We start from the raw sequence: 25,399 nt of genomic DNA, 5'->3' as shown, positions 1-25,399 counted from the left end.
TTTCCTTTTCATTTGTTTCCACGTATTTTTTTTTCAATTTCTTTGATCTCCTTGTTAACCGAGTCATTGTTTAGTAGCATGTTATTCAATCTCCATGTATTAGTGTTCTTTTAAGATTTTCTCTTATGGTTGCCTTCTAGTTTCACAGCATTGTGGTCAGAAAAGACACATGGTAGGACTTTGATCTTCTTGAGTTTGTTCAGGTTTGTTTTGTGGGCTAATAGGGTATTTCTTCTGGAGAACATTCCATATGCATTTGAAAAGAATGTATATTTTGCTGTTTTAGGATGGAATATTCTGAATAATCTGTTAAATACCATCTGGTCCAGTGTGTCCTTCAAAACCAAATAGTTTCCTTGTTGATTTTCTGTTTAGATGACCTGTCTATTGATGTAAGTGGGGTGTTAAAGTCCCCTACTGTTATTGTATTATTATCAATTAATCCTTTATGTTTGTTATTAACTATTTTATGTATCTGGGTGCTCCTATGATGGGTGCCTAAAAATTTACAGTTCTTGTATCTTCTTGTTGGATTTTCCCCTTTATCACCATATAATATCCCCCTTTGTCTCTTGTTATGGTATTTTAGTCACTTAGGTTTTTTGTTTTTTTTTTTAACAGTTCTGTTTTAAAGTCTAGCTTGTGCAATATATTAGAACTCCAGCTTTCTTTTGAGATTGATTTGCATGACAAATGTTTCTTCAGCTCCCCACTTTCAGTCTGCAGGTGTCTGAAATGAGTCTCTTGTAGGCAGCATATAGATGGATCTTGTTTTTTAATCCATTATGTCATTCTATGTCTTCCGACTGGAAAATTTAGTCCATTTACACCCAGAGTAATTACTGACAGTATGTATTTACTGTTATTTTATCACTTGTTTTGTGATTGTTTCTCAAGATTTTTTCCTGATACTTTTTTTGTCTTTCTCTCTTAAATGTTTTGCTGATTTTCTTTAGTAATATATTCGGATTTCTTTCTCTTTATTCTTTGCATGTTTATTAGTGGCTTTTTATATATGGCTATCATTAGTGTTGTATATAATCTTCTGCATATAGCAGTCTATATTAATCCTGACAGTGATTTAAGTTTGAACCCATTTGTTTCGCCTCTGTTATATTTTATATTCTTTCTTTTGTGAGTTTCCTGATATTTTTTTTTAACAGAAACACTCACTTTTACTGCTTTTGTGTGGGCAACTTTTTAATCTTTCCTTCTATTCTGAATAATTGCCTTGCTGGATAGAGTGTTCTTGGCTGCATTGCCCATTTATCATTCTGAATATATCATGCCACTCCTCTACAGTTTGCAAAGCTTCTGTTGAAAAATCTCCTGGCCTTAGCTTTTAAGATTTTTAAAAACTTAAAAAATTTAATTTATTTTTTAATTATTATTTTTAACATACAATGTACTATTTGTTTGAGGGGTACAGGTCTGTGATTCATCAGTCTTACATAACACACAGTGCTCCCCACAACACAAACCCTCCCCAAAGTCCGTCACCCAGCCACCCCATCCCTCCCAGCAACCCTCAGTCTGTTTCCTGAGATTAAGAATCTCTTATGGTTTGCCACCCTCGCTGGTTTAATCTTGTTTCATTTTTCCCTCTCCTCCCCTATAATCCTTTGTCTTGTTTCTCAAATTCCACCTATCAGTGAGATCATATGATCACTGTCTTTCTCTGATCAACTTATTTCATTTAGCAAAATACCTTCTAGTTCCATCCATGTCATTGCAAATGGCAAGATTTCATTTTTGGTGGCTGCATAATATTCCATTATATACCACATCTTTATCCATTCATCTGTTGATGGACATCTGGGCTCTTTCCATAGTTTGGCTATTGTGGACATTGCTGCTATCAACATTGGGATGCAGGTGCCCCTTTGAATTACATTTGTATCTTTGGGGTAAATACCCACTAGTGCAATTGTTGGGTCATAGGGTAGCTCTATTTTCAACTTTTTGAGGCACCTCTATACAGTTTTCCAGAGTGGCTACACCAGCTTGCATTTCCAGCAGCAGTGCAATAGGGTTCCCTTTTCTCTGCATCCTCGCCAATATATGTAGCCATTCTAACTGGCATGAGATGGTATCTCATTGTGGTTTTGATTTGTATTTCCCTGATGCCTAGTGATGTTGAGCACTTTCTCATGTGTCTGTTGGCCATATGGATGTTTTCTCTACAGAAATGTATGTTCATGTCTTTTGCCCATTTCCTGATTGGATTATTTGCTCCTTGTTTGATAAATTCTTTATAGATTTTGGATTCTAGCACTTTATCTGATAAGACATTTGCAAAGATCTTCTCCCATTCTGTCCACTGTCTTGTCAACTGTTTCCTTTGCTGTGCACAAGCTTTTTATCTTGATGAAGTCCGAACAGTTCATTTTTGCCCTGCTTCCCTTGCCTTTGATGATGCGTCTAGGAAGAAAATGCTGCCGCTGAGGTCGAAGAGGTTGCTGCCTGCATTCTCCTCTAGGATTTTGATGGATTCCCATCTCACACTGAGGTATTTCATCCATTTTGAGTCTATTTTTGTGTATGGTGTAAGTAAACGGTCCAGTTTCACTCTTCTGCATATGGCTGTCCAATGTTCCCAGCACCATTTGTTGAAGAGACTCTTTTTTTCCATTGGATATTCTTTCCTGCTTTGTTGAAGATTAGTTGACCATACAGTTGAGGGTCCATTTCTGGGTTCTCTTTTCTGTTCCATTGATCTATGTGTCTGTTTTTTTGCCAGTATCATACTGTCTTGACTATAGATTTACAATAGAACTTGAAGTCCAGGATTGTGACGCCACAGTTTTAGTTTTCCTTTTCAATATTCCTCTGGCTATTTGGGGGACTCTTCCTGGTTCCATACAAATTTACTGAATTTCTGTATGAATCCCAAAGACTTTTTTCATTTATTACTGTATGTTGCCAATTTAATTACAGTATGTCTTAGTGTGGATCTGCTTTTGTTGATTTTGATGGGAGTTCTCTGTACTTCCTGGATTTGGTTATCTGTTTCCTTCCCCAGGTTACAGAAGTCACCTTTTATTTCTTCAAATAAATTTTCTGTCCACTTTTCTCCTCTTCTTCTTCTGGGACTCCTATAATACAAATGTTAGTACGTTTGATGGAGCCACTGAGTTCCCTAAGTCTATTCTTGTTTTGTGTAATTCTTTTTTTCTTTTATTCAGCTTGATTGCCTTCCATTGCTCTGTCTTCAAGGTCACTAATTTATTCCCTTGCTTCTTTCATCCTGCTATATTCCATCAAGTGTATTTCTCATTTCATTTATTAAGCCCTTTATCTCTGCTATGTTATTCCTTTTCTTTTTACAATTTTATTTTTAATTAATCTGTATACACAATGTGGGGCCTCAACTTGCAAGATCAAGAGTGTAATGCTCTACTGACTAGGCCAGTAAGGTGCCCCTCTATATTATTCCCTAATTCTGTGTTAAGGGTCTCACTCATGTCTTCCACTCTTTTTTTAAGTCTAGTGAGTGTTCTTATAATCATTGCTTTAAATTCTTGAGATATCAAGCATGTTTCTTGTATCTGCTTGGCTTAGATCTCTGGCTGTGGCTTTGTCCTGCTTTCATCTGGGATAAATTTCTCTATCTCATTTTGTCTGCCTCTCTGTGTCTGTTTCTCTCTGTTAAGAAAGTCACCTATGGGGGCGCCTGGGTGGCTCAATGGGTTAAGCTGCTGCCTTCAGCTCAGGTCATGATCTCAGGGTCCTGGGATTGAGTCCCGCATAGAGCTCTCTGCTCAGCAGGGAGCCTGCTTCCTCCTCTCTCTCTGCCTGCCTCTCTGCCTACTTGTGATCTCTCTCTGTCAAATAAATAAGTAAAATCTTAAAAAAAAAAGTCACCTATGTCATCTGCTCTTAAAAGAAGTGACTTCATGAAGAAGCAGTCCTGGAGTCCCTTGAAGTGCAATGCCCCCTGTTAAACAGAACCTGGCACTTTAGGGGAGTATCCTACGTTTGTTGTTTACATCCTGCTGTTATGTCTGAGTCACTTTTCCTTTCAGTGAAGCCATCTGCACTGACCCTCTTGCCTGTTGTGGTATGTGCTTACTATCTGGTGTTAGTGGGACTCAGGCAGACCAGTTCTGAGGGGGCATGCCCACCAGGGAACTTGGGAGCGGAGTACTGGTGTTAGCTAAATTGCACTGGGCAACTAGTCCTATGCCAGATCTCCCAAAATGCTGTGGCTGCTGGGGATGTGAAGCTCATGGAGAGCATACACAATGGCTGGGCATGGTCTGCAGCAGCAGGTATGATGAGGGAACAGAATGCAAGCTGAGGACAAAGCAGGAGCTGACAACTCACACCACCCACTCTCCCATGGTTCCTCAGGCACTCCTGGCTGGCCTAAGGCCAAGGAAAGGAAGGATAGTTAACCTATAGAGATCACAATTTTGTAAGACCTGACTCTCCCTCAGTTTACAAATGTCTTAGAAATCTATAAGAACAAAGCATTTCTATCAATAACCTAGCTTCCAGAAGAACATGTAGATATAATTTAATGTTCTTATACCTAGCTTCCAGAAGAACATGTAGATATAATTTAATGTTCTTATAATCTACAGCCCATTAACAGACACTTGAAACAGGCAGAGTATCATGTTCCTCCAGGAAGTTCCCAACTATCTTCATGTTAATGCCTTGCTATAGGGAAAAACCTTAACTTGACAATGATAAGGCCTCCAGTATCCTGTGAGTCTTAACATAGGAAAATCCTTTTGAAACCTCCCTTTTTCCTTACCTGCCCCAAACACACTCCTCACAACCCTAGGGCAGCAGCTCTTTCTGCCCACTGGTCCTGTCACCGTACTTTAATAAAGACCGTTTTGCACCAAAGATGTCTGAAGAATTATCTCTTGGTCATTGGCTCCGGGCTCCACCCCACTGAACCTCACCTATATTCCAAAACCCCATCAGGTATACACCCAGAGTCTGGGCAGGGCACACACGCAGCTTTAACAAAATTTGCTCTGCGCCCCAAGTCCAGGCTACAAATATCTGTGCAGCCTCCTCTCCCACAGGGAGTTTATGGTTATGCTGGGGGCTGGGGGAGGAAAATGGTACCTGCCAGTTCCCTCATTTTCAAAGAAATCCACCAATATGCTCTGAAAACAGTATGAACAAATATGTCTCTTGTTTGCCCATGGTATTGTGTAAACTGCCAATTTTATGTTGCCTCTCTGCACAGGCTGTGCTCTCTTTAAGGGCAGGGACCCAGCTATCACTTTCCCTCCTGGCTCACCCAGTGCTGTGTCAGCTTTTAAAGACTTTTAAAGTTACAAGCTCCAATTGCCACTGCTTTTACAAACTCATAGAATTTAGCTCCTCTGGTTTTTAAAGCCAAACATTACGGGGATTAGTTTTCCCATATGAGTTTCCTGGTACAAATGCCTGTTTCCCTGTCCTCTCCATGCACACAGCTCCCTTTCTCCTGCTAGCAGTCTTCCCTGCCTTTCTGGCCTCCTAATCTTTCAGACTGCAGCTTCTCTATATTTAGTGGTGGGGTTTGTTCTGCCAGTCTTCAGACTGCTCTCTGGTTTAATGACTTGGATGTGGATGATATCTAGTTGTAAACATGGGGCAGTGTACGCTTAGGGTCTACCCTCTCTGCCATCTTCCCATGCTCCCCCAGATAAGATACTGATCTGGGTAAACAAAATATAAGCAAATCAAATTCTGTAGCATATTGAAAGGATTATGACTATGACCAAATCAGATTTAATCCTAGGATGCAAGGATAGTCCAACATATGAAAATTGATTGTCATACTCTACATTGAAATAATAAAGTGAAGAGACCAAATGATTATCTCAACTGTAGAAAAATAATGACAAAATTCAACATCTTTCCATGATAAAAATACTCAGCAAACTGAGAAGAGAAGGAAACTATCCCAGCGTAAAGCCATACAAGAAAAATGCATAGTCAACATCACACTCAATGGTGAAAGACTTTTTTCTTCTAAGTTTGGGAACAAGGCAAGGATGCTCACTTTTACTACTTCTATTCAACATTGTACTGAAAGTTCTAGACCAAGCATTAGTCAAGAAAAAAAAAAAAGGCATCCATGTAGCAAAGAAAAAAAATAAATCTCTCTTTACAGATGACATGATCTTATTATGTAGAAAACCTCAAAGATTCCACATAAAAATTGTTAGAAGTAGTGAATGAGTTCAGCAAGTAGCAGGATACAAAGTCAACACACAAGAATCAGTTGCATTTCTATACAGTAATCAATCTGAAAAGCAACTTGAAACAATTTTGTTTTTAATAGCATCAGAAAGAATAAAATACTTTGGAATTAATCAAGGATGTGAAAGATTTGTACAATGAAAACTACAAAACACTGGAGAAGTAATTAAAGATGACCAAATATATGAAAACACATCCCATATTCATGGATTGGAAGACTTATATTTTGAAGATGTCAGTACTACCCAAATTGTTCCACAGATTCAATGCAATCCTTACCAAAATTCCAATATTTTTTATGGAATAGAAAAACATCCTAAAATTCATATGGCATCTCAAGGGACCTCAAACAGCCAAAATGGTCTTGAAAAATAAAAAACAAAGCGGAGTGCTCAAATTACTTGGTTTCAAAACTTAAACTACTAAACTTACTAATTTTTTCTTGGGAATGACACTAAAGGCACAGGCAACAACTATAAACAAAAAAAAAGAAACTGGACTTCATGGAAAATTTTAAAAATTGTTCATCAAAGGCACTATCAACAAAACAGAAAGGTAACACACAGAATGGAAGAAAATATTTGCAAATCATATACCCAGTAAAGCATTAGTAGCCAGAATATACAGAAAATTCCTAAAAATCAACAACAACAAAAAAATCAACAAGCTAATTCAAAAACGGGCAAAAGACTTGAATAGTCATTTCTCCAAAGATACACAAATAACTAATAAGCACATAATTAGGTAAATACAAATCAAAAGCACAATATACCACCGAGTATTCATTAGGATGGCTACTATAAAAAACAAACAAACAAAATAACAAACGTTGGTAAGGATTAGGAGAAACTGGGATCCTTATGTATTGTTGGTGGGAATGGAAAACAGTATAGACACTGTGGAAAAGGCTATGGTGATTCTTTAAAAATTTTTAAAAATTTAGAATTACCATATGATCCAGCAATTCCACTTCTAAGTATAAACCGAAAGAACTGAGAGCAGTATCTTGAAGAGATATCTTCACTCCCATGTTTGCAGCAACATTATTTGTAATAGCTGAAACATGAAGACTACTCATGTGCCCACTAGCAGATGAATGAGGAAGCAAAATGTAGGTATATGCATGCAATGAAATACCACAGAGCCTTAAAAAGGAAGGAAATTCTGACATATGTTACAATTTGGATGAACCCTGAAAATATGCTAAGTGAAATAAGACAGTCACAAAACCACAAATATTATATATTATACAAAGTAATTAAGAGTAGTCAAATCATATAGACAGTAGAATGGTGACTGTCAGGGGCTGGGGAGGAAAGAGAATGGGGAGTTAGTTATTTAATAAGTATAGAGTTTCAGTTTCGTAAGAGGAAGAGTTCAGGAGACAGATGGGGGTTAAGAATAACATTCATTATGAATGTATGTAATACCAATGAACTATACACCTAAAACTAGTTAAATTACTAGGGTAAATTTTGTTTGTGCATTTTACCACAATGGAAAAAAACTGGAAAAAAAGAAAAGGAATGTAAGCCACAGAGCATGGTTTTATTTAATCAATACTACATTTTCAGGGCTTAGGAAGTACCTTGCAAACAGTAGGGACTCAAAAATATCTCCTGAAATATAAATCAATGGAACATTACAAAATGATTCCAGGATATCTCCCCATAATCATAAATTAAGAGCCTTAAAATAGGTAAAACAGATTATAAATCTCTAATTACCTGTTTCTTTGAAAAGCTTTCATCAACTTTGGTTCCCATGGCAGCAATTCATTTAAAAGGCGTATCAACGTACCATGCAATTCTTTTACTGCTTGCCTCCGGTGATACCATTTGCCCTAAAAACACAATGTTAAAGTAAATCCTTTAGATTTAATTTAAAAGTGAATGTCAGGCCTTATTTTCTGAGTAAAACACAAAATGAAATGCCAATACCCATCAAATGAGTACATCTTCTTTAGAAGGCTATAAAGGAGAAAAATGTCTTGTAATAAATCTTATTTGTAATAGTTTAGAGATTCTCAATTCTATTTGGAGAAATCTAAAACCTATTTAATCAAACAAGGAGACAATTTTTTGAGGTTTTTAATTGGGTCAATTATAAATATTTTAATAAATTATTTACTAAGTACATGTAAAAATATAAACATATATGTAAATTCACTAAATATGTAACTGATAGGCTCACTTCTGTAAAGTTTTTGTAATTATCCCAGAGAGGGGAAAAAGAGAAAAAAGGATTGTTACATTCAAAATCAGTCTTAACAAACTTCCTCAGGAAGTTTCCTCAGGAATTTTTTTTTTAATTTATTTTCAGCATAACAGTATTCATTGTTTTTGCACCACTGTACTTTAAAATGTTTCCAGCACAGACAAGCAGATAAATGGTCATAATTTACAATACTATAATGCTATACCTACAATAAGAGTTAATAATTACTGACACCCCCTTCCCATTTGCTGAGTATTAGCCTAAGTATTTCATTCATGTATCTATATCTGTACCTATATCTAGAGGGGGAAAGGGAGGGAGGGAAGAAGTGGGAGGAAAGTGAGGAAGAGGGGAGGGAGGAAGTGGTTCTATGAGCACGAGAGCACACATGTACTCAAACAGTTATGAAAACACTCTACTGTATGTACATTTTAGTCTCACATAAGAAATGATGAAACAATGGCTCAGAGAGATTAAATAATTGTTCGAGGTCCTATGACTTGAACCTAGATCTAGCTGATGCCTAAGTCCAAGTTCTTAGAACTACATCACCACCTCTTCAAAGCTGTATCACATAATGCAATCTAACATACATTATAAAAACCTCCAGTAAAAAATACACTTCAGCAGTACTCATAAATTATTCATGTACTATAGGAACAATAAGTTTATAGCAGTTGTATCTTTAGGTAGCCAACTCTGCCCCCCTCTCCATAACGTTATAGTGCATACCTATCAACATCACTACCATCTTCACCTACTGTTATATAACCGTGCTGTATTTTTTTTTTTTGAGATATAACTCACATACCATTCAGTCCATTCACTTTTTTTCTTTTATAACAAAAAATATAACTACGGACATGTCACATTTGACATGCAAAAATTAGACTTCGTCTCATAGCAATTTTTCAGTTAATTTGCACATGTAGAACATTGTCAGAAAAATAACCACTCCCATCCAAAAAAAGGAAAGAAAAAAAACTATTCCCTAGAGCACAATGTATTTTAAATCTGTGCCTAAATTTCCCGATTTTATATATATCTAAAACCTTCAACATTTCATTCACTGAAATGTGAAATTTTATCTGTGTACATGAAATTTTATCCACAAACATTAATGAGTAATAGTATAGTTCCTACTCCAACATTTTGTGCTTTAAAATAACAAAATGTTTATGCATGTAGAAATAAACAACTACATTTCTACCTCTGAGGTTTTTAAACTGTTTATTTGAAGTGCAGGAAGATGTGTAATTATTTTAATGGGTTAATTAAAATTGGATCATTATGTGTACATATGTGCACATAATGAATACAGAACCTAGGCTCAATGACTAATTCTTGTGTCTTCTTAATGGCATGACAAGTGAAAATACTGTGAACAAAAATTCAAGGAAAACAATTATCTCATATAATAACCTAGAAAAACCTTCCCTCTTGTCAAATGCTTTCTCAAAGGACCCACCTTAAGAGTAAATTATACTTCAAAAGTTTATTTCCCACCCTCCCCCCCCCCCCGCCAAAAGCTAGGTGATAGTACAAAGTGCTTATTCTGACCCATGGAAATAAAACTATTAAACTATAAATAATACTTTTCCCCAGGGAGAGCTAAGTGAGGAAGATGAAAAGGCAGATGAGAGTCAACCTAAAATCATTTGCGGAATAAGGTAGCATTCTGTTTTAGTTAAAATAAAAACAAAAACAAAAACAAATGGGCACATCAACATTATTTCTCAGCTAAAGGAAGCAGAAAGAGGAAAGGTATGAGTAATTAATTGTATCACCATTGTGGTGTAATTAATTGGAAAAGTGTTAAAAGACTAGAGAGCACCAGGCATACTGAATTCTTTGTAACTGAGGGTTATATGGGGAAGAATGGCAGATACAGAATTAACCTGGGTGGTCTGGCTGCTATCTGGATTAGTGTAGTGGTGATGGTGTGGGGAGTGCGAAAGGACTGGCAGTATTATCAGACCTTGGGACTAGGTAGACCGAGGCACCGGAAGAGAAAGGAGTCTGTGTAGATGAAATGTCATTATTTCAACACATTTGTCAGTTGTATTTATGTCTCTACCAAAATAAAGCATTAATTCTTGTAGAAAAGAATTTTAAAAAGATTAGATTTCATCTTCTGATATTATTTTGATTACTAAATTTTAAATAATCCAATGCCCAGAAAATATATTACTGAACTAGCCAACTATATACAGAGAAGGGGTCATAAATATTAATCAGAGACTAGATTTCTAACTTTCATATAATTCTGTCTTATCCACTGACCTGTTTGAAAATGGCTATGGCCTTCTAACTTTATATATTTTTTTTGATTTCTTCCCTTTCTTTATAGTGTATATTCTCAACCTGGGGTAGTGATGGTATGGCATTTCATTATTTTTTTAAATTATTTTTTATTTATTTTTAGCATAACAGTATTCATTTATTTTTCACCACACCCAGTGCTCCATGCAGTCCATGGCCTCTATAATACCCACCACCTGGTACCCCAACCTCCCAACCCCCACCCCCGTCACTTCAAACCCCTCAGATTGTTTTTTAGAGTCCATAGTCTCTCATGGCTCACCTCCCCTTCCAATTTCCCCCAACCCCCTTCTCCTTTTAAAATGCATATTTAATCATTTTGTGCTTGGAAAGCAAAAGGTCTAGTATCTGGACTCTGAAAAACAGTCTGAGGGGTTTGAAGTGGCGGAGGGCGGGGGTGGGAGGTTGGGGTACCAGGTGGTGGGTATTATAGAGGGCACAGCTTGCATGGAGCACTGGGTGTGGTGAAAAAATAATGAATACTGTTTTTCTGAAAATAAATAAATTCGGAGAAAAAAAATAAATAAAAAAAAAAAAAAGAAATTGCAGAAAGTAAAGTTTGACAAAAACTAGAAGATATATACAAAGAATACAATGACCTCAATGAAGGATATCACTTTATCCTGTCATGGTGTATGTGTGTCCACAGTTTTATGTTTATCAAAGGGGGACAAAAGTTTTAAAAAGTTCAGTATTACTGCTCTGGGACTGGTATTTTAGGTAAAGTGTTTTCCCCACTTGACACTAAAAAAGAAACTCATACTGCTTGTTTCATTTATCATGTTCTTTGGTTAATACAACCCAAATGGAATTAAAACACCATGTCCCCTTCTGCCTACTGGTGGTCTTGGGAGTATCACAGTATACAATGAGACTAGTGTAAACAGAAAAAAATTTATAAATTTTACAAAAAGAAGTTAGAGATTGCAGTGATATGCCTTAACTTGGGTTTCAAGTAAAAATCTATGTAAAATCAAATATTTCCTGAATTTAAATTAGGTCATTAACTAAAAGCTAGCAATTGCTTTTCTAATTGATGAACTTTATTTATATACACAGAAAGGAAAAACTGAGAACTACTGTGTTTCTTCTAGGATGAAATTATTAAATCAAACAAGGAGACAATTTAATTGTATTTAATTAAACTAATTCCTAAAGGGAATGAGAAGGACATAATTTTATAGAGAGAAGTTGGCTCAGTGAATCACAGGGAAGTACTTCCAGATAGAAGCAGATTTTTCAGTTAGAATTCTAGCTCTTCTGAATGTTAAAATCTAACTCTCCTTCCACTACATAATGCTGTACACTTGGTCTACACACAGACAATGTCTAAAGAACAAAAGATTATATTGTGAAAGTACTTATCTTTATACGTGTCTCTGTAATGAAAAAATTAAAACCTAGAAAACTTATTTTCATTTGTTTAATTATAATAGTACTTAAAATTATAGTGTTCTAAAGTTTAAAAATGAATTAAAAAACAAGGAACACAGCAAATTCCCTGTTCTTCAAATACATAGGAAAGAATATGGATGGAATAAAAAATCAGAAAGCTCTTACAATCTTTATATGTAATGATCAATACAGAATCAAAGACAGCAGGTAAAAGGATTAAAAAGGTATTTGTGGAACAGTGTTATAACCACTTCTCTAATAAAAATATATTTTAATAAGCTAAAAGTTAGCAATAGCTTTGTTTTACAAACATGTGAAAATGGGGATGAATGAACTATTTTATTTAATATTATTTTCGTTTAATACCTCATTCGATATTAGAATTCCCACTATTTTCACGGATAAAAATTACCTTCTAAGATAATCCCAATGTATTATGTGAACTTAATATTGCAAACATTTACTGAAGGTCACTTTAAAGAAGAGGAGAGTAGTATTTTTCTTTCATGAATTTACTATAAAGTTTAACATAAAGTATGAATTTCAAGCATACACCATGGAACCAAAGGCATACAATATGGTCTAAATCTGAATCTTACCTTTCAATATTTTCTCATCCAATGTCCACAGCAGCTGCAGATTGCCAGCTCCCTTTCCATGAGATGCCCCAAATGTCAAACAATGGAGGTTTTATAACCTCATAGGGATTACTACAAAAAGAAGCTGGTCTATGGTCACAAGATAAGGCTTTTATTATATTATGCAGTTTTATAAGTTTTTGAATATGATACATTAATGACCTAAGGAACCAAATGGGAAAAGAAACTTTAAAAAAAACTTACAAAACTACACAATATTGTAAAATGAAAAGCTGAGTCTATGTGTGTGAAATGAGTGGGTAGGGAAACTTACCTTACAACTAAAGAACGATTCCATTCTGCTGCAGTAATCGGGGATGGGTATGACAGAACTAGCATAATGCTGGCTGGGGTGTTGCAAGGACAGGGAGTTGGCAATCTACTGATGCTGGAGACATTGGACACCTAAAAGGAAGAAAAAAAGGAAAACAAATAAATTCCAGGTTTCTTACATGTCTTATCACCATGGACATATTTTATACATTTTAATAAATTTAGATGCTTTGAATGTTAAACTTAGGTGGAAGTGACTTATTTACACAAACCATCCTCTTACTTATATAGATTTTCCTGTAACATTATATGTAAACAAAATAGCTATCAACAGTTCTATGAAGAAAAGTAAAATCATATATAAATATTATGAAGAATGCTTTTATAAATTGAGAGGATTAGCATCATTACTGTGGAGACAGAAAAAAATTTTACTACAAACAGTACAAAAGCAAGATGTATATAACAAAAATATCAATGCCATTTTTCTATATACTTTCACTTATAAATGTTAGATCACAGAAACTGGATCATATAACAAAATATTTTTTGTTATAGGCTTGGCTCTTGTCACATAAATTCCATTGTGGAAAAGGGATTAAATAACAATATATCTCACTTTTCAATAAAATGAAAGTAACTTTGAGAAAAGCCGCACAGATTGATACACAAAGACGGTCTCATTTAAAATCATTGGCAGTTGAGGCCCCTGGGTGGCTCAGTCCTTAAGTGTCTGCCTTCAGCTCAGGTCATGATCCCAGTGTCCTGGGATGGACCCCATATCCGGCTCCCTGCTCAGCAGGGAACATGATTCTCTCTCCAGCTCCCTTGTGCTTGTGCTCCCTCTCTGGCTATCTGTCATAAATAAATAAAATCTTAAAAAAAAATCACTAGCAGTATCTGAGGGTAGCTTATAAATAATTTAAACTCATATGTATAAAAACATAGCACAAATCAAATTAACTATAATAAGTATATTAATAAACCAATTATTTGACATTCTCCTTAGTCTTAATAATATTAAATGAAAAGGGAGTATTCACTTTTTTTTCTTATTGCTTACCTAAAGAAACATTCTCTATACTCATATATCCCTGCATATTCAGTTTTAGGGGTAAAACATTACATTCATTTTGTTGGTTTACAGTCCCTTGAAAAAGTGCTAGTTTATTTTAACACTGCCAGAGATTCTAATATGAACTATTACATGCTAGTATTTTCTCTCATTCATTTTCACTTGAGACTAATTTAATAGAAAAAGAAACAATTTGTACTTTAAAGATACCCCATACTGAATGATATTTCCATTATATTTCTAAATTAGCATTTAACTAGAAAGCATGAAAATAAACAACTATACCAATGATTAGAATTTGTTACAAACTTTGATTTAGCTCTGTAGAGAGGAAAAAGTGGATGACAGATCGCATTCCTAGTAAGGTAGTCACTACTAGTGGAAAAGAAATCCAACAATGTATGTATACTAATGGTATACAACCACTTGCATTTACAAATAAAGAATCCTGAACTGGAAATTAACCACAGGCTAAGTATTTGAATTTGACCCTTTTCAGTAAATAGGTGGTAGCAAATAAGCTGACAACATTTGATTAAATCTATACCTGATGTATCAGAAAGGTGGGTTCTCAGGCAAGTCACTGCACAATCTAAATCACTAAGTAATGCTACGTTTGGTAACAATGGAGAACAAAAATCCCATGTAAGTGACATGAAGATTGGGGATATCTTAAGAACAAGGACAGTAACCTACTTATTTTCACTTTCTCAGGCTCTATCACAAAGCCTAGCACACAGTGGACCCATAGAAAGTATTAAAATTGCATAAGTAAATATCTTAGTTAATCGAGGTTTTCTCCTTAGATGCAATTTTTTTAAATTGAGAGAAGTATGTCTTTCAGATTTTCTTTTTTTATAAATTTATTTTTTATTTATTTTCAGCATAACAGTATTCATTATTTTTGCACCACACCCAGTGCTCCATGCAATCCATGCCCTCTCTAATACCCACCACCTGGTACCCCAACCTCCCACCCCACCACTTCAAACCCCTCCAATTGTTTTTGAGTCCATAGTCTCTCATGGTTCACCTCCCCTACCAATTTCCCCCAAGCCCCTTCTCCTCTCTAATATCCTCCCCATGTCCTCTATGCTATCTGCTATGCTCCACAAATAAGTGAAACTATATGATAATTGACTCACTCTGCTTGGCTTATTTCACTCAGCATAATCTCCTCCAGTCCCATCCATGTTGCTACAAAAGTTGGGTATTCATCCTTTCTGATGGAGGCATAATACTCCATAGTGTATATGGACCACATCTTCCTAATGCATTCATCCGTTGAAGGGCATCTTGGTTCTTTCCACAGTTTGGCGACCCTGGCCATTGCTGCTATAAACACTGGGGTACAGATGGCCCTTCTTTTCACATTTGTATCTTTGGGGTAAATACCCAGGAGTGCAATGGCAGGGTCATAAGAAAGTTCTATTTTTAATTTCTTGAGGAATCTCCACACTGTTCTCCAAAGAGGCTGCACCAACCTGCATTCCCACCAACAGTGGAAGAGGGTTCCGCTTTCTCCACATCCCCTCCAACACATGCTGTTTCCTGTCTTGCTAATTTTGGCCATTCTAAGTGGTGTAAGGTGATATCTCAATGTGGTTTTAATTTGAATCTCCCTGAGGGCTAGTGATGATGAACATTTTTACATGTGTCTGAGAGCCATTTGTATGTCTTCATTGGAGAAGTGTCTGTTCATATCTTCTGCCCATTTTTTGATATGTTTCCCTGTTTCGTGTGTATTGAGTTTGAGGAGTTCATTATAGATCCTGGATATCAACCTTTTATCTGTACTGTCATTTGCAAATATCTTCTCCCATTCCGTGGGTTGCCTCTTTGTTTTCTTGACTGTTTCCTTTGCTGTGCAGAAGCTTTTGATTTTGATGAAGTCCCAAAAGTTTATTTTTGCTTTTGTTTCCTTTGCCTTTGGAGACATATCTTGAAAGAAGTTGCTGTGGCTGATATCGAAGAGATTACTGCCTATGTTCTCCTCTAGGATTCTGATGGAGTCCTGTCTCACATTGTGGTCTTTTATCCATTTTGAGTTTATCTTTGTGTATGGTGTAAGAGAATGGTCGAGTTTCATTCCTCTACATATAGCTGTCCAGTTTTCACAGCACCATTTATTGAAGAGACTGTCTTTTTTCCACTGTATATTTTTTCCTGTTTTGTCGAAGATTATTTGCCCAAAGAGTTGAGGGTCCATATCTGGGCTCTCTACTCTCTGTTCCACTGGTTTATGTGTCTGTTTTTATGCCAGTACCATGCTGTCTTGGTGATCACAGCTTTGTAGTAAAGCTTGAAATCAGGTAGCATGATGCCCCCAGTTTTATTTTTGTTTTTCAACATTTCCTTAGCGATTTGGGGTCTCTTCTGATTCCATATAAATTTTTGGATAATTTGCTCCAGCTCTTTGAAAAATACTTGTGGAATTTTGATCAGAATGGCATTAAAAGTATAGATTGCTCTAGGCAGTATAGACATTTTAACAATGTTTATTCTTCCGATCCAAGAGCATGGAATGGTCTTCCATCTATTTGTGCCTTCTTCAATTTCTTTCATGAGTGTTCTGTAGGTCCTTGAATACAGATCCTTTATCTCTTTGGTTAGATTTATTCCCAGGTATCTTATGGTTCTTGGTGCTATAGTAAATGGAATCAATTCTCTAATTTCCCTTACTGTACTTTCATTGTTAGTGTATAAGAAAGCCACTGATTGCTATCCATTGACTTTGTATCCTGCCACGTTGCTGAATTGCTGTATGAGTTCTCGTAGTTTGGGGGTGGAGTCTTTTGGGTTTTCCATATAAAGAATCATGACATCTGCAAAGAGAGAGTTTGACTTCTTCATTGCCAATTTGGTTACATTTTATTTCTCTTTGTTGTCTGATTGCTGTTGCTAGGACTTCTAATACTATGTTGAACAAGAGTGGTGAGAGTGGGTGTCCTTGTCGTGTTCCTAATCTCAACGGGAAGGCTGCAAGCTTTTTCCCATTGAGGATGATATTTGCTGTGGGTCTTTCATAGAAAGATTTGATGAAGTTCAGGAATGTTCCCTCTATCCCTATACTTCGAAGCCTTTTAATCAGTAACAGATGCTGGATTTTGTCAAATGCTTTTTCTGCATCGATTGAGAGGACCATGTGGTTCTTCTCTCTTCTCATATTAATTTGTTCTATCACATTGATTTGCGAATGTTGAACCATCCTTGTAGCCCAGGGATGAATCCCACCTGGTTATGGTGGATAATCTTTTTAATGTGCTTTTGAATCCTGTTTGCTAGGATCTTGTTGAAAATCTTAGCATCCATATTCATCAGTGATATTGGTCTGAAATTCTCCTTTTTGGTAGGGTCTTTGCCTGGTTTGGGGATCAGGGTAATGCTGGCTTCATAGAAAGAGTCTGGAAGTTTTCCTTCTGCTTCAATTTTTTGAAACAGCTTCAGGAGAATAGGTGTTGTTATTCCCTGCATATTCTCAGATCACAATGTCTTCCAGATTTTCTGAATACATGATGAATAAAAATTTTTTACTTATTTTCAGAAAAACAGTATTATTTTTTCACCACACCCAGTGCTCCATGCAAGCCGTGCCCTCTATAATACCCACCACCTGGTACCCCAACCTCCCACCCCCTGCCCCTTCAAAACCCTCAGATTGTTTTTCAGAGTCCATAGTCTCTCATGATTCACCTCCCCTTCCAATTTACCCCAACTCCCTTCTTCTCTCTAACACCCCTTGTCCTCCATATTTGTTATGCTCCACAAATAAGTGAAACCATATGACAATTGTCTCTCTGCTTGACTTATTTCACTCAGCATAATCTCTTCCAGTCCCATCCATGTTGCTACACTCCATAGTGTATATGGATCACATCTTCCTTATCCATTCGTCCGTTGAAGGGCATCTTGGTTCTTTCCATAGTTTGGCGACCATGGCCATTGCTGCTATAAACATTGGGGTACAGATGGCCCTTCTTTTCACTCCATCTGTATCTTTGGGTTAAATACCCAGGAGTGCAATTGCAGGGTCATAAGAAAGTTCTATTTTTAATTTCTTGAGTTATCTCCACACTGTTCTCCAAAGAGGCTGCACCAACTTGCATTCCCACCAACAGTGTAAGAGGGTTCCCCTTTCTCCACATCCTCTCCAACACATGTTGTTTCCTGTTTTGTTAATTTTGGCCATTCTAACTGGTGTAAGGTGATATCTCAATGTGGTTTTAATTTGAATCTCCCTGAGGGCTAATGATGTGGAACATTTTTTCATGTGTCTGATAGCCATTTGTATGTCTTGATTGGAGAAGTGTCTGTTCATATCTTCTTCCCATGTTTGCCTGTTTCGTGTGTTGAGTTTGAGGAGTTCATTATAGATCCTGGATATCAACTTTTTGTCTGTACTGCCATTTGCAAATATCTTCTCCCATTCCGTGGGTTGCCTCTTTGTTTGAATAAAATTTAACTCTCAATGAACTGAGTCATCATTATAAATTACTGTTACATTTAATAAAGTGATTTAAGCACTGTTCAAATTTCTTTATGATTTATAGTTCTTTTTTTTTTTAAAGATTTTATTTATTTGAGAGAGAGAGAGAGAGCACAAGTGGGGATGGGGGTGCTGGGAGGTGCAGAGGGAGAAGGTAACTTTCACTAAGCAGGGAGCCAGAGGCAGGGCATGATCCCAGTACCCTGGGATCACAACCTGAGCCAAAGGCAGCTCCTTAACTGACTGAGCCACCCAGGCACTCCTCAAATAATTCTTTTTATGAAAGTTTCCCTGTTGGGATTCAAACTACGCCAAATTGTAATAAATAGAAACACTTGGCACTATTAACAAGGGTTAAAATCTATTTCTTAGCTGAGTAGTTATAAAATGTTAAAAAAATACCCAAGGGATAAGATTTGCCATAGATAAATGTGGATAATGCATTCTTAGGTAATTCAGTACTAACTGAAGTTTTGTCTTACCAGTCATATATTGCTCTGGTTCACATTTCCTGTCATCCAGCTTTTATATAATAGCTTTTATTTTGAGCACGTCAGTTAGTTACCATTTGATTCTTCATAAAATGCATGTTACCTACCCCTCCACCCTATTTCCAAACATATAAACATGTAATTAAGGGAAGTGAGCCAAGTGTCTGGAGTGTATGGTGACTTCTGAATGCTTGAAAAGAAAAGATTAAGTCTTTTATAAAAGGACAGATGATAGCCCAACTCACCTAGATTAAAATTAAAAATTTATCACCAGTGTTGGGAATAAAATCTTAAGCCCTTAAGTGAATTCTTTGAGGACAGGACTTTGTTTTAATTTCAGATCCAAGTTCCTGGTACTATACATAACATACAGAAGGCACTGAGGAAGTACTTGCCTTATGAATAAGACTTGAAACTGTAACTAACACAGGTAAAGAAGTTTATTTTATCGTTGTACATGACTTCCAAAATGGTGTTTTAGTATTTTAAAAGCTTTAAATACGGCTATTTAAAGACAAAGTGATTTTTCCCCCAACAGCTGAGATTGTTTTCAGTTTTGTTAAACAGTAGTCTACCAGAAAATCTAGAATAAGAAAATGATACAGGCGTGCCTGGGTGGCTTAGTCAGTTAAGCATCTGTTTGCCTTTGGCTCAGGTCATGAATCCCAGGGTTCTGGGATCGAGCCCCAAATTGGGCTCCTTAATCAGCAAGGAGCCTGCTTCTTCCCTTCCCTCTGCTGCTCCCCCTGCTTGTGCCCACTCTGTCACATAAATAAATAAAATCTTTAAAAAAAGGATATATATAATGATGTAACTGTAAAAAACGTAAACTAATTTTAAGATAATTTAGAGATTACTGCAACCATATCTACAAGAAAAGGCATTAAATAAAGTTAATTAAGGCATATTCAGGACTCTAAATATATCTAATATTTCTTACACTTTAATAGATTTTGTACTCTAAACAGTGAGCTATAAAATAATTTTGATTTGATGCCTCATTGTGAACACATGGATATGGAATGGAGAGAGGAAGGAAAAATCCCATAATCCTTCATTATAATAAAATTTCTGTTATAGGTGTTAGAAAGTAAGATTAATGTATAAATAGTCCCTTTGTCTTATATAAGCTTATACTATATGCAATTATGTTTTGGGGGTCTATATAATTTCATGTAAGCTTTAAACATAGTTTGGCTATATTTTTCTATTTATCTCTTTCTATTCCTCACTATTTCTTCACTTTTTAAAGACACATTATATCACCTTTCTAAAAATAAATAAATACATATATAATCATGTTAATTGTAACTACTTCATTTCCTATACAAAGGAAGATAAAGGTAAATGATGAACATCTTTGAGAGAGGCCATAAATCATAATAAATTGAAAACAGCTGGATATAAAGTCAAGAATCTTTTTTTAACTATCTAATGGAATCATAAAAGGTAAAGATGAATATTAACATTCACAAATTTCACTAGTCTGAAGTACAAGTATATGATCTAATAAAGTACTCTCAATTATGGGATTGGATGTCTGATTTCATTGATTTCTACCCAACTTTCGAAACATCATGTTTTCTCCCCATAGTAAACTGGCAGCAGCAGAAAAGGCCCTTAGCAAATACAGGCTTATGTTAGGGTTTTGCAATTTCCACACATCTGACATTTGAAGCCAGATAATTTTTTGTTGCAGGGCGTTATCATCTGCCTTATAGGATCACTGTAATGTAGAATACCTTTGGCAGCACTGCAGGGCTCTATCGATTAAGCGCCAGTACCACCTCTTCAATGACCAAAAATGTCTTCAGACATTGCCAGAAGACTTCCTGGGGAAGGGGGTGGGGTTGGGATCATACCGGATTGGTAACTAGTGGCTTATACAGAACTCTGTGACCCAAAAATGGGGTGTCACCATTTGATCCAAGCTTCTGATTTCTCTGTTTGATCTTTCTAATGTACAGCCTTTGGTTAGGCAAGAGAAATATTATTATTATATAATAAATTTAAATTATTTTAAGAACATAATAAAGATTAATTTTCTTCATTACTTCAAATTCCCTTCCAATTCTTTTTAAGAAGTATTTTTATATATTGTAATCATTAGGCTCATCTTATTTTGTGTATTTTAAAAAAATTAACATTTCACAAATACTTCCATATAGTAACAATGATCTTTAAATATTTTATTTTATTAGCTATATGATATACCACTGTGTTAACACTGTTTGGTTAGTCATCTTCCCACTGTTGGACATATAGGCTTTTTCCAAATTTTCACTATTAGAGGTAGTCTGCTGAACACACCACTGTGTAAATTCTTTTTTTGGGAGGAAGGGGGCATGAAATGAGGAAAATAAAAATTAAATTCCAAACAGGATAAAGATCAAAGAGCAAAGCAGTTTTATAACTTTTTTAACATATTGACTGTGATATTTATCCTAAGTGTTGAGTTATCTAACTACCAAAAGATATATTAGAAAAGAAAAAAAGTCTTGTACTTTAAATGTTGGTTTCTTTATAGTGATAAGACTATCATTCATCATTATACAATCCAGACAAAGCTTCTTTTCCTATAAATAATATCTTGTACTTTTTGGCCAAATTGTTCACACCAGATATCTCACTTTAAACAAATCTCAGGTAGAAAATTAGATATGTAACACTGTAGGATCCAAAGGATGCTGAGCCTTTTCTGAATAAGCTCCTACATAAAGTAATGGTACCAAGTATACTAGAACAAACTCAAGAAAACTAAAGTATTTTTCTCCCCTTACATTATTAACTATAAATGAGATTAGCTGCCTTACAAGAATAAGTCAACAATCTAGATTTTAAAAGACTGTAAATTTTCTAATACAATGAGTAGCTCAAAACCTCCAAGAGGTTAGGAAAGCTTTTATAATGACATGCTGACAAGGGTGAGGAGTGGGATAATTCTTCCTTGTTGCTTTGGTAGGAAAAACTACCTGGAAAGGCCCTCCAGAGAAGAAATCTTCGAAAGAAGTGAGGTGTGTGTACAAATTCATGTTAAATCCTCTATCACATAGATATTTCTATCTTTAGCAATGGCATTCATGACAAGCAAATGTCTATATGGAATACATCCCCTTTTTATTGGAGTCGCTTTGATACATATAAAAGTTGATGATGAGTAACAAAATTGCTTTGACTCTAAATACTGTTTTAGTTGTGACAGTGATAACTTCTTATGAAGATCAAAATTAATACTCTATTTGTCTGGCAACAGTGAAGGAAACCCACAGGAAATGTATCACAAGTTCATGCACTTAATTTCTTAATTAATATTAAGAAAGTCTCTCAGGTCCTTACTATGAGTCCAATTCTTATTGGACTTAAATATTGTTACTTAAATAACTTAAATATTGTTACTTGCTTTGTAATTCACAGTATATCAGCTAGGGCAAATACATACACAAAGACAAGAAACAACAGACAATGAGGAAAGAGAACAAAAGCAAAAAAACACACACCTTCAAAATATATAGGTCTTTTGGTAAATGTTTAATTAGAGTTACTGATATCAATAAATTTTTAGAATATGAGTATACTTATGGATATTCATAATGATCCTTGACTCATCAAAAAAGGATTAATATTTTTTCAATAGAGTAAAAGGAGGCACAAAAGTTTGTCATTCAGTAATTAAAATAAGAAATTTAAAAAAAAAGAAATATCGTCCTAACGTTCAGGTTTTGGTTATCTAGAAAATTCATTAAGTGAAACACCTTATTTCCAAATGATGGCAGACAAACTAGTATTTAATATTAGTATAAACATCCAGTAAAGTTATTCTTACAACTAACATCTATCATAATCAGGATTGGTTTCCATAGAAAAATAAGAAATGATACTAAAATGTAAACATTTACAGTCTATCGCTACCATTAAGCTTTGTGGTCATTATAAGCTATTCATGAAAAAACCTTTTAGGCAGTTTAAAGGGGAATAGTTTATATGTTAGTAATCTCATTAAGATTATCCCCATTAAGTACAGTCCCAAGAATTTCTATTTCTTGAAGAGCAGAAAACATATTTTAAAACTACTAATACTGTGTGTCAAATATTCTAACGAAAATCAGAATCACATTACCTATTATCATATGCGAAACCTCAATGTGTGGAAATTTGGCTGAAATTTATTCATCCATCATGTTTATTTACTATGCATCAGTTTTGAAACTATGTTTTGTATAATGTATTCCTAAGAATGCTTGAACTTCAAAAATATTACTATTTCTTACAAAGCATAACATGAAAATCTTAAAAGTCAAAAAAATTGTTTTATACTTTAATGACTTTTTTTGCAACAGAACAGAAAAAAAATGAAAATTTATGTTGTATCTACAATTAATTAAAGACAGTCCTCTTATTTGTGACATTTTAAGAATTTATATTAAACTAACACATTCCATTGAATTATTAGAATTTGTTGGCCAATATAATAAAAATTGGGAAATAAATTAGTATTTACAAACACATAATTACAGTCAACTTACTGGACAAAAATATTTAGAAACATGATACATAGAACTTTAGAGGCACACTGATACTGGAACAAACTGAATAAATATATTTGTTCTTTTTAACCACTGAATTGACCCTTAATCACCTGTGAAAGTATCTAAAGAAATTAGCTGAATTCTTGCCCTAACCTTGGCTTAGGTCTATCTTGGGCTATTAGTAACCTAGTCTGTATTGTCCAAATCTCAGTGGACATTCCCAAGTGAATACAAAAGAAAAAAAAAAACACCCACCCAACCAAACAAAGCAAAAACAATAGATTAAATCTCTAGTTAAATTAAAAGTGTAGAATCATTGTTGCTCCTGCCTTTCTTAGAAGAATCTAAAATGTCAAGTGTAGAGATGAAAGAGTAATATAGGTACACTTGTTTGGAAATTATTCAAAGACATTTAGTCATAAAATGACTGCTCATAAGATGATGACTGGACCACCATCTGCTACTTAAACCTGTATGTTCGTGAAAGTGCAGAGATAATACCAGGTACTCCAGTAATATTATTTTCTTATTTTGAATAATCATACAAAAAATGGAGCTCCTCAGCAAGTGCTTAAGAGAAATTTAGTATTTAAGACTATTGTGTATAATAAGCAATAGATACATTTAGCCATCTGTTTAACCAGAGAATGCTATTTTTTTGAGTTAAGTAGGTTTAAACAATATGTAAATAACTTATGTTAGTGTATGTATTATTAAAAATTAAATAAATGAATTGGACACGAACACTTGTTCATTTTTGTAAGATATTAAGTTTTCCTTTAAACTTAAAATGTGTTATACAATTCTGAGAATCTGAGTGTGAATGCTGATGAAATGATTTTGAAACACTAAAATTTATAATAAAGGCTACTGCTAATACTGTCTATAAAAAAGAACAACAACAAAACTAATATGCGGGGTGCCTGGGTGGCTCAGTCAGCTGGGTATCCAACTCCTGGTTTTGGCTCAGGTCATGATCTCAGCATTCTGGGACTGAGCCCTATCTTGGGCCCCTGCCTTGATGATGAGTAACAAAATTGCTTTGACTCTAAATACTGTTTTAGAGTATTTAGAGCATTCAGCACAGGGTCTGCTTGTCCCTCTCCCTCTCCTCCTCCCCACATTTGAGCTCTCTCTCTCAAATAAATAAAATCTTAAAAAGAAAAAAATAATATGCAAATTCTAAGAGTCATGGACAAGTTAAAAATTTAGAGTCACAGGGGTGCCTGGGTGGCTCAGTGGGTTAAAGCCTCTGCCTTCGGCTCAGGTCGTGATCCCAGGACCCCGGGATCGAGCCCCACATCGGGCTCTCTGCTCAGCAGGGAGTCTGCTTCCTCCTCTCTCTCTGCCTGCCTCTCTGCCTACTTGTGATCTCTGTCTGTCAAATAAATAAAATCTTAAAAAAAAAAATTTAGAGTCACAAAATTTAATCAATTAAACCCTGTATGTAACCTAAAATTTTCTTATAAACATGCCTTCAAAGACTACAATGTTAAGTATTTGTAATTTATATATTCTTTCACTTTTTTACTTGTTCCTGTGAAGGAAGGCAATATACTTATACCTTGGAATATGGAAGTTAGGTAGAAGACTTTACAGGAAAACTCAAGGATCCTTGAAGAAGTCTTTTGCTTTTACAATACAAGCTATAAATTAAGTACATTATGCATAAAACTATTCATTAAAAACAAAAATCCCTAATTTATAATATGGGAGCAAGTTAAGATGCATACATTATGTTTACCTGCAGCATAAAAAACAAT

At 35.2% G+C, this 25,399-nt stretch overlaps 1 protein-coding gene across 2 annotated transcripts in view; it reads right to left on the bottom strand.

Annotated features, from left to right (window-relative positions):
• Nucleotides 1–25,399, bottom strand: part of KIAA2026 (KIAA2026 ortholog) — a 159,113-nt gene that overhangs the window by 17,479 nt on the left and 116,235 nt on the right. For both annotated transcript variants that reach the window (XM_044265708.1, XM_044265707.1), the window contains one exon: nt 7,941–8,056. In XM_044265708.1, the coding sequence (XP_044121643.1) occupies nt 7,941–8,056 (116 nt within the window). The remainder of the gene's footprint in view (nt 1–7,940; nt 8,057–25,399) is intronic.

This window comes from Neovison vison, chromosome 9, assembly GCF_020171115.1.
Source record: "Neovison vison isolate M4711 chromosome 9, ASM_NN_V1, whole genome shotgun sequence".
NCBI classification, from domain to species: Eukaryota; Metazoa; Chordata; class Mammalia; order Carnivora; family Mustelidae; genus Neogale; species Neogale vison.
Note: the sequence above shows the minus strand (reverse complement) of the source record. Positions and strands in the feature narration are given on the sequence as shown.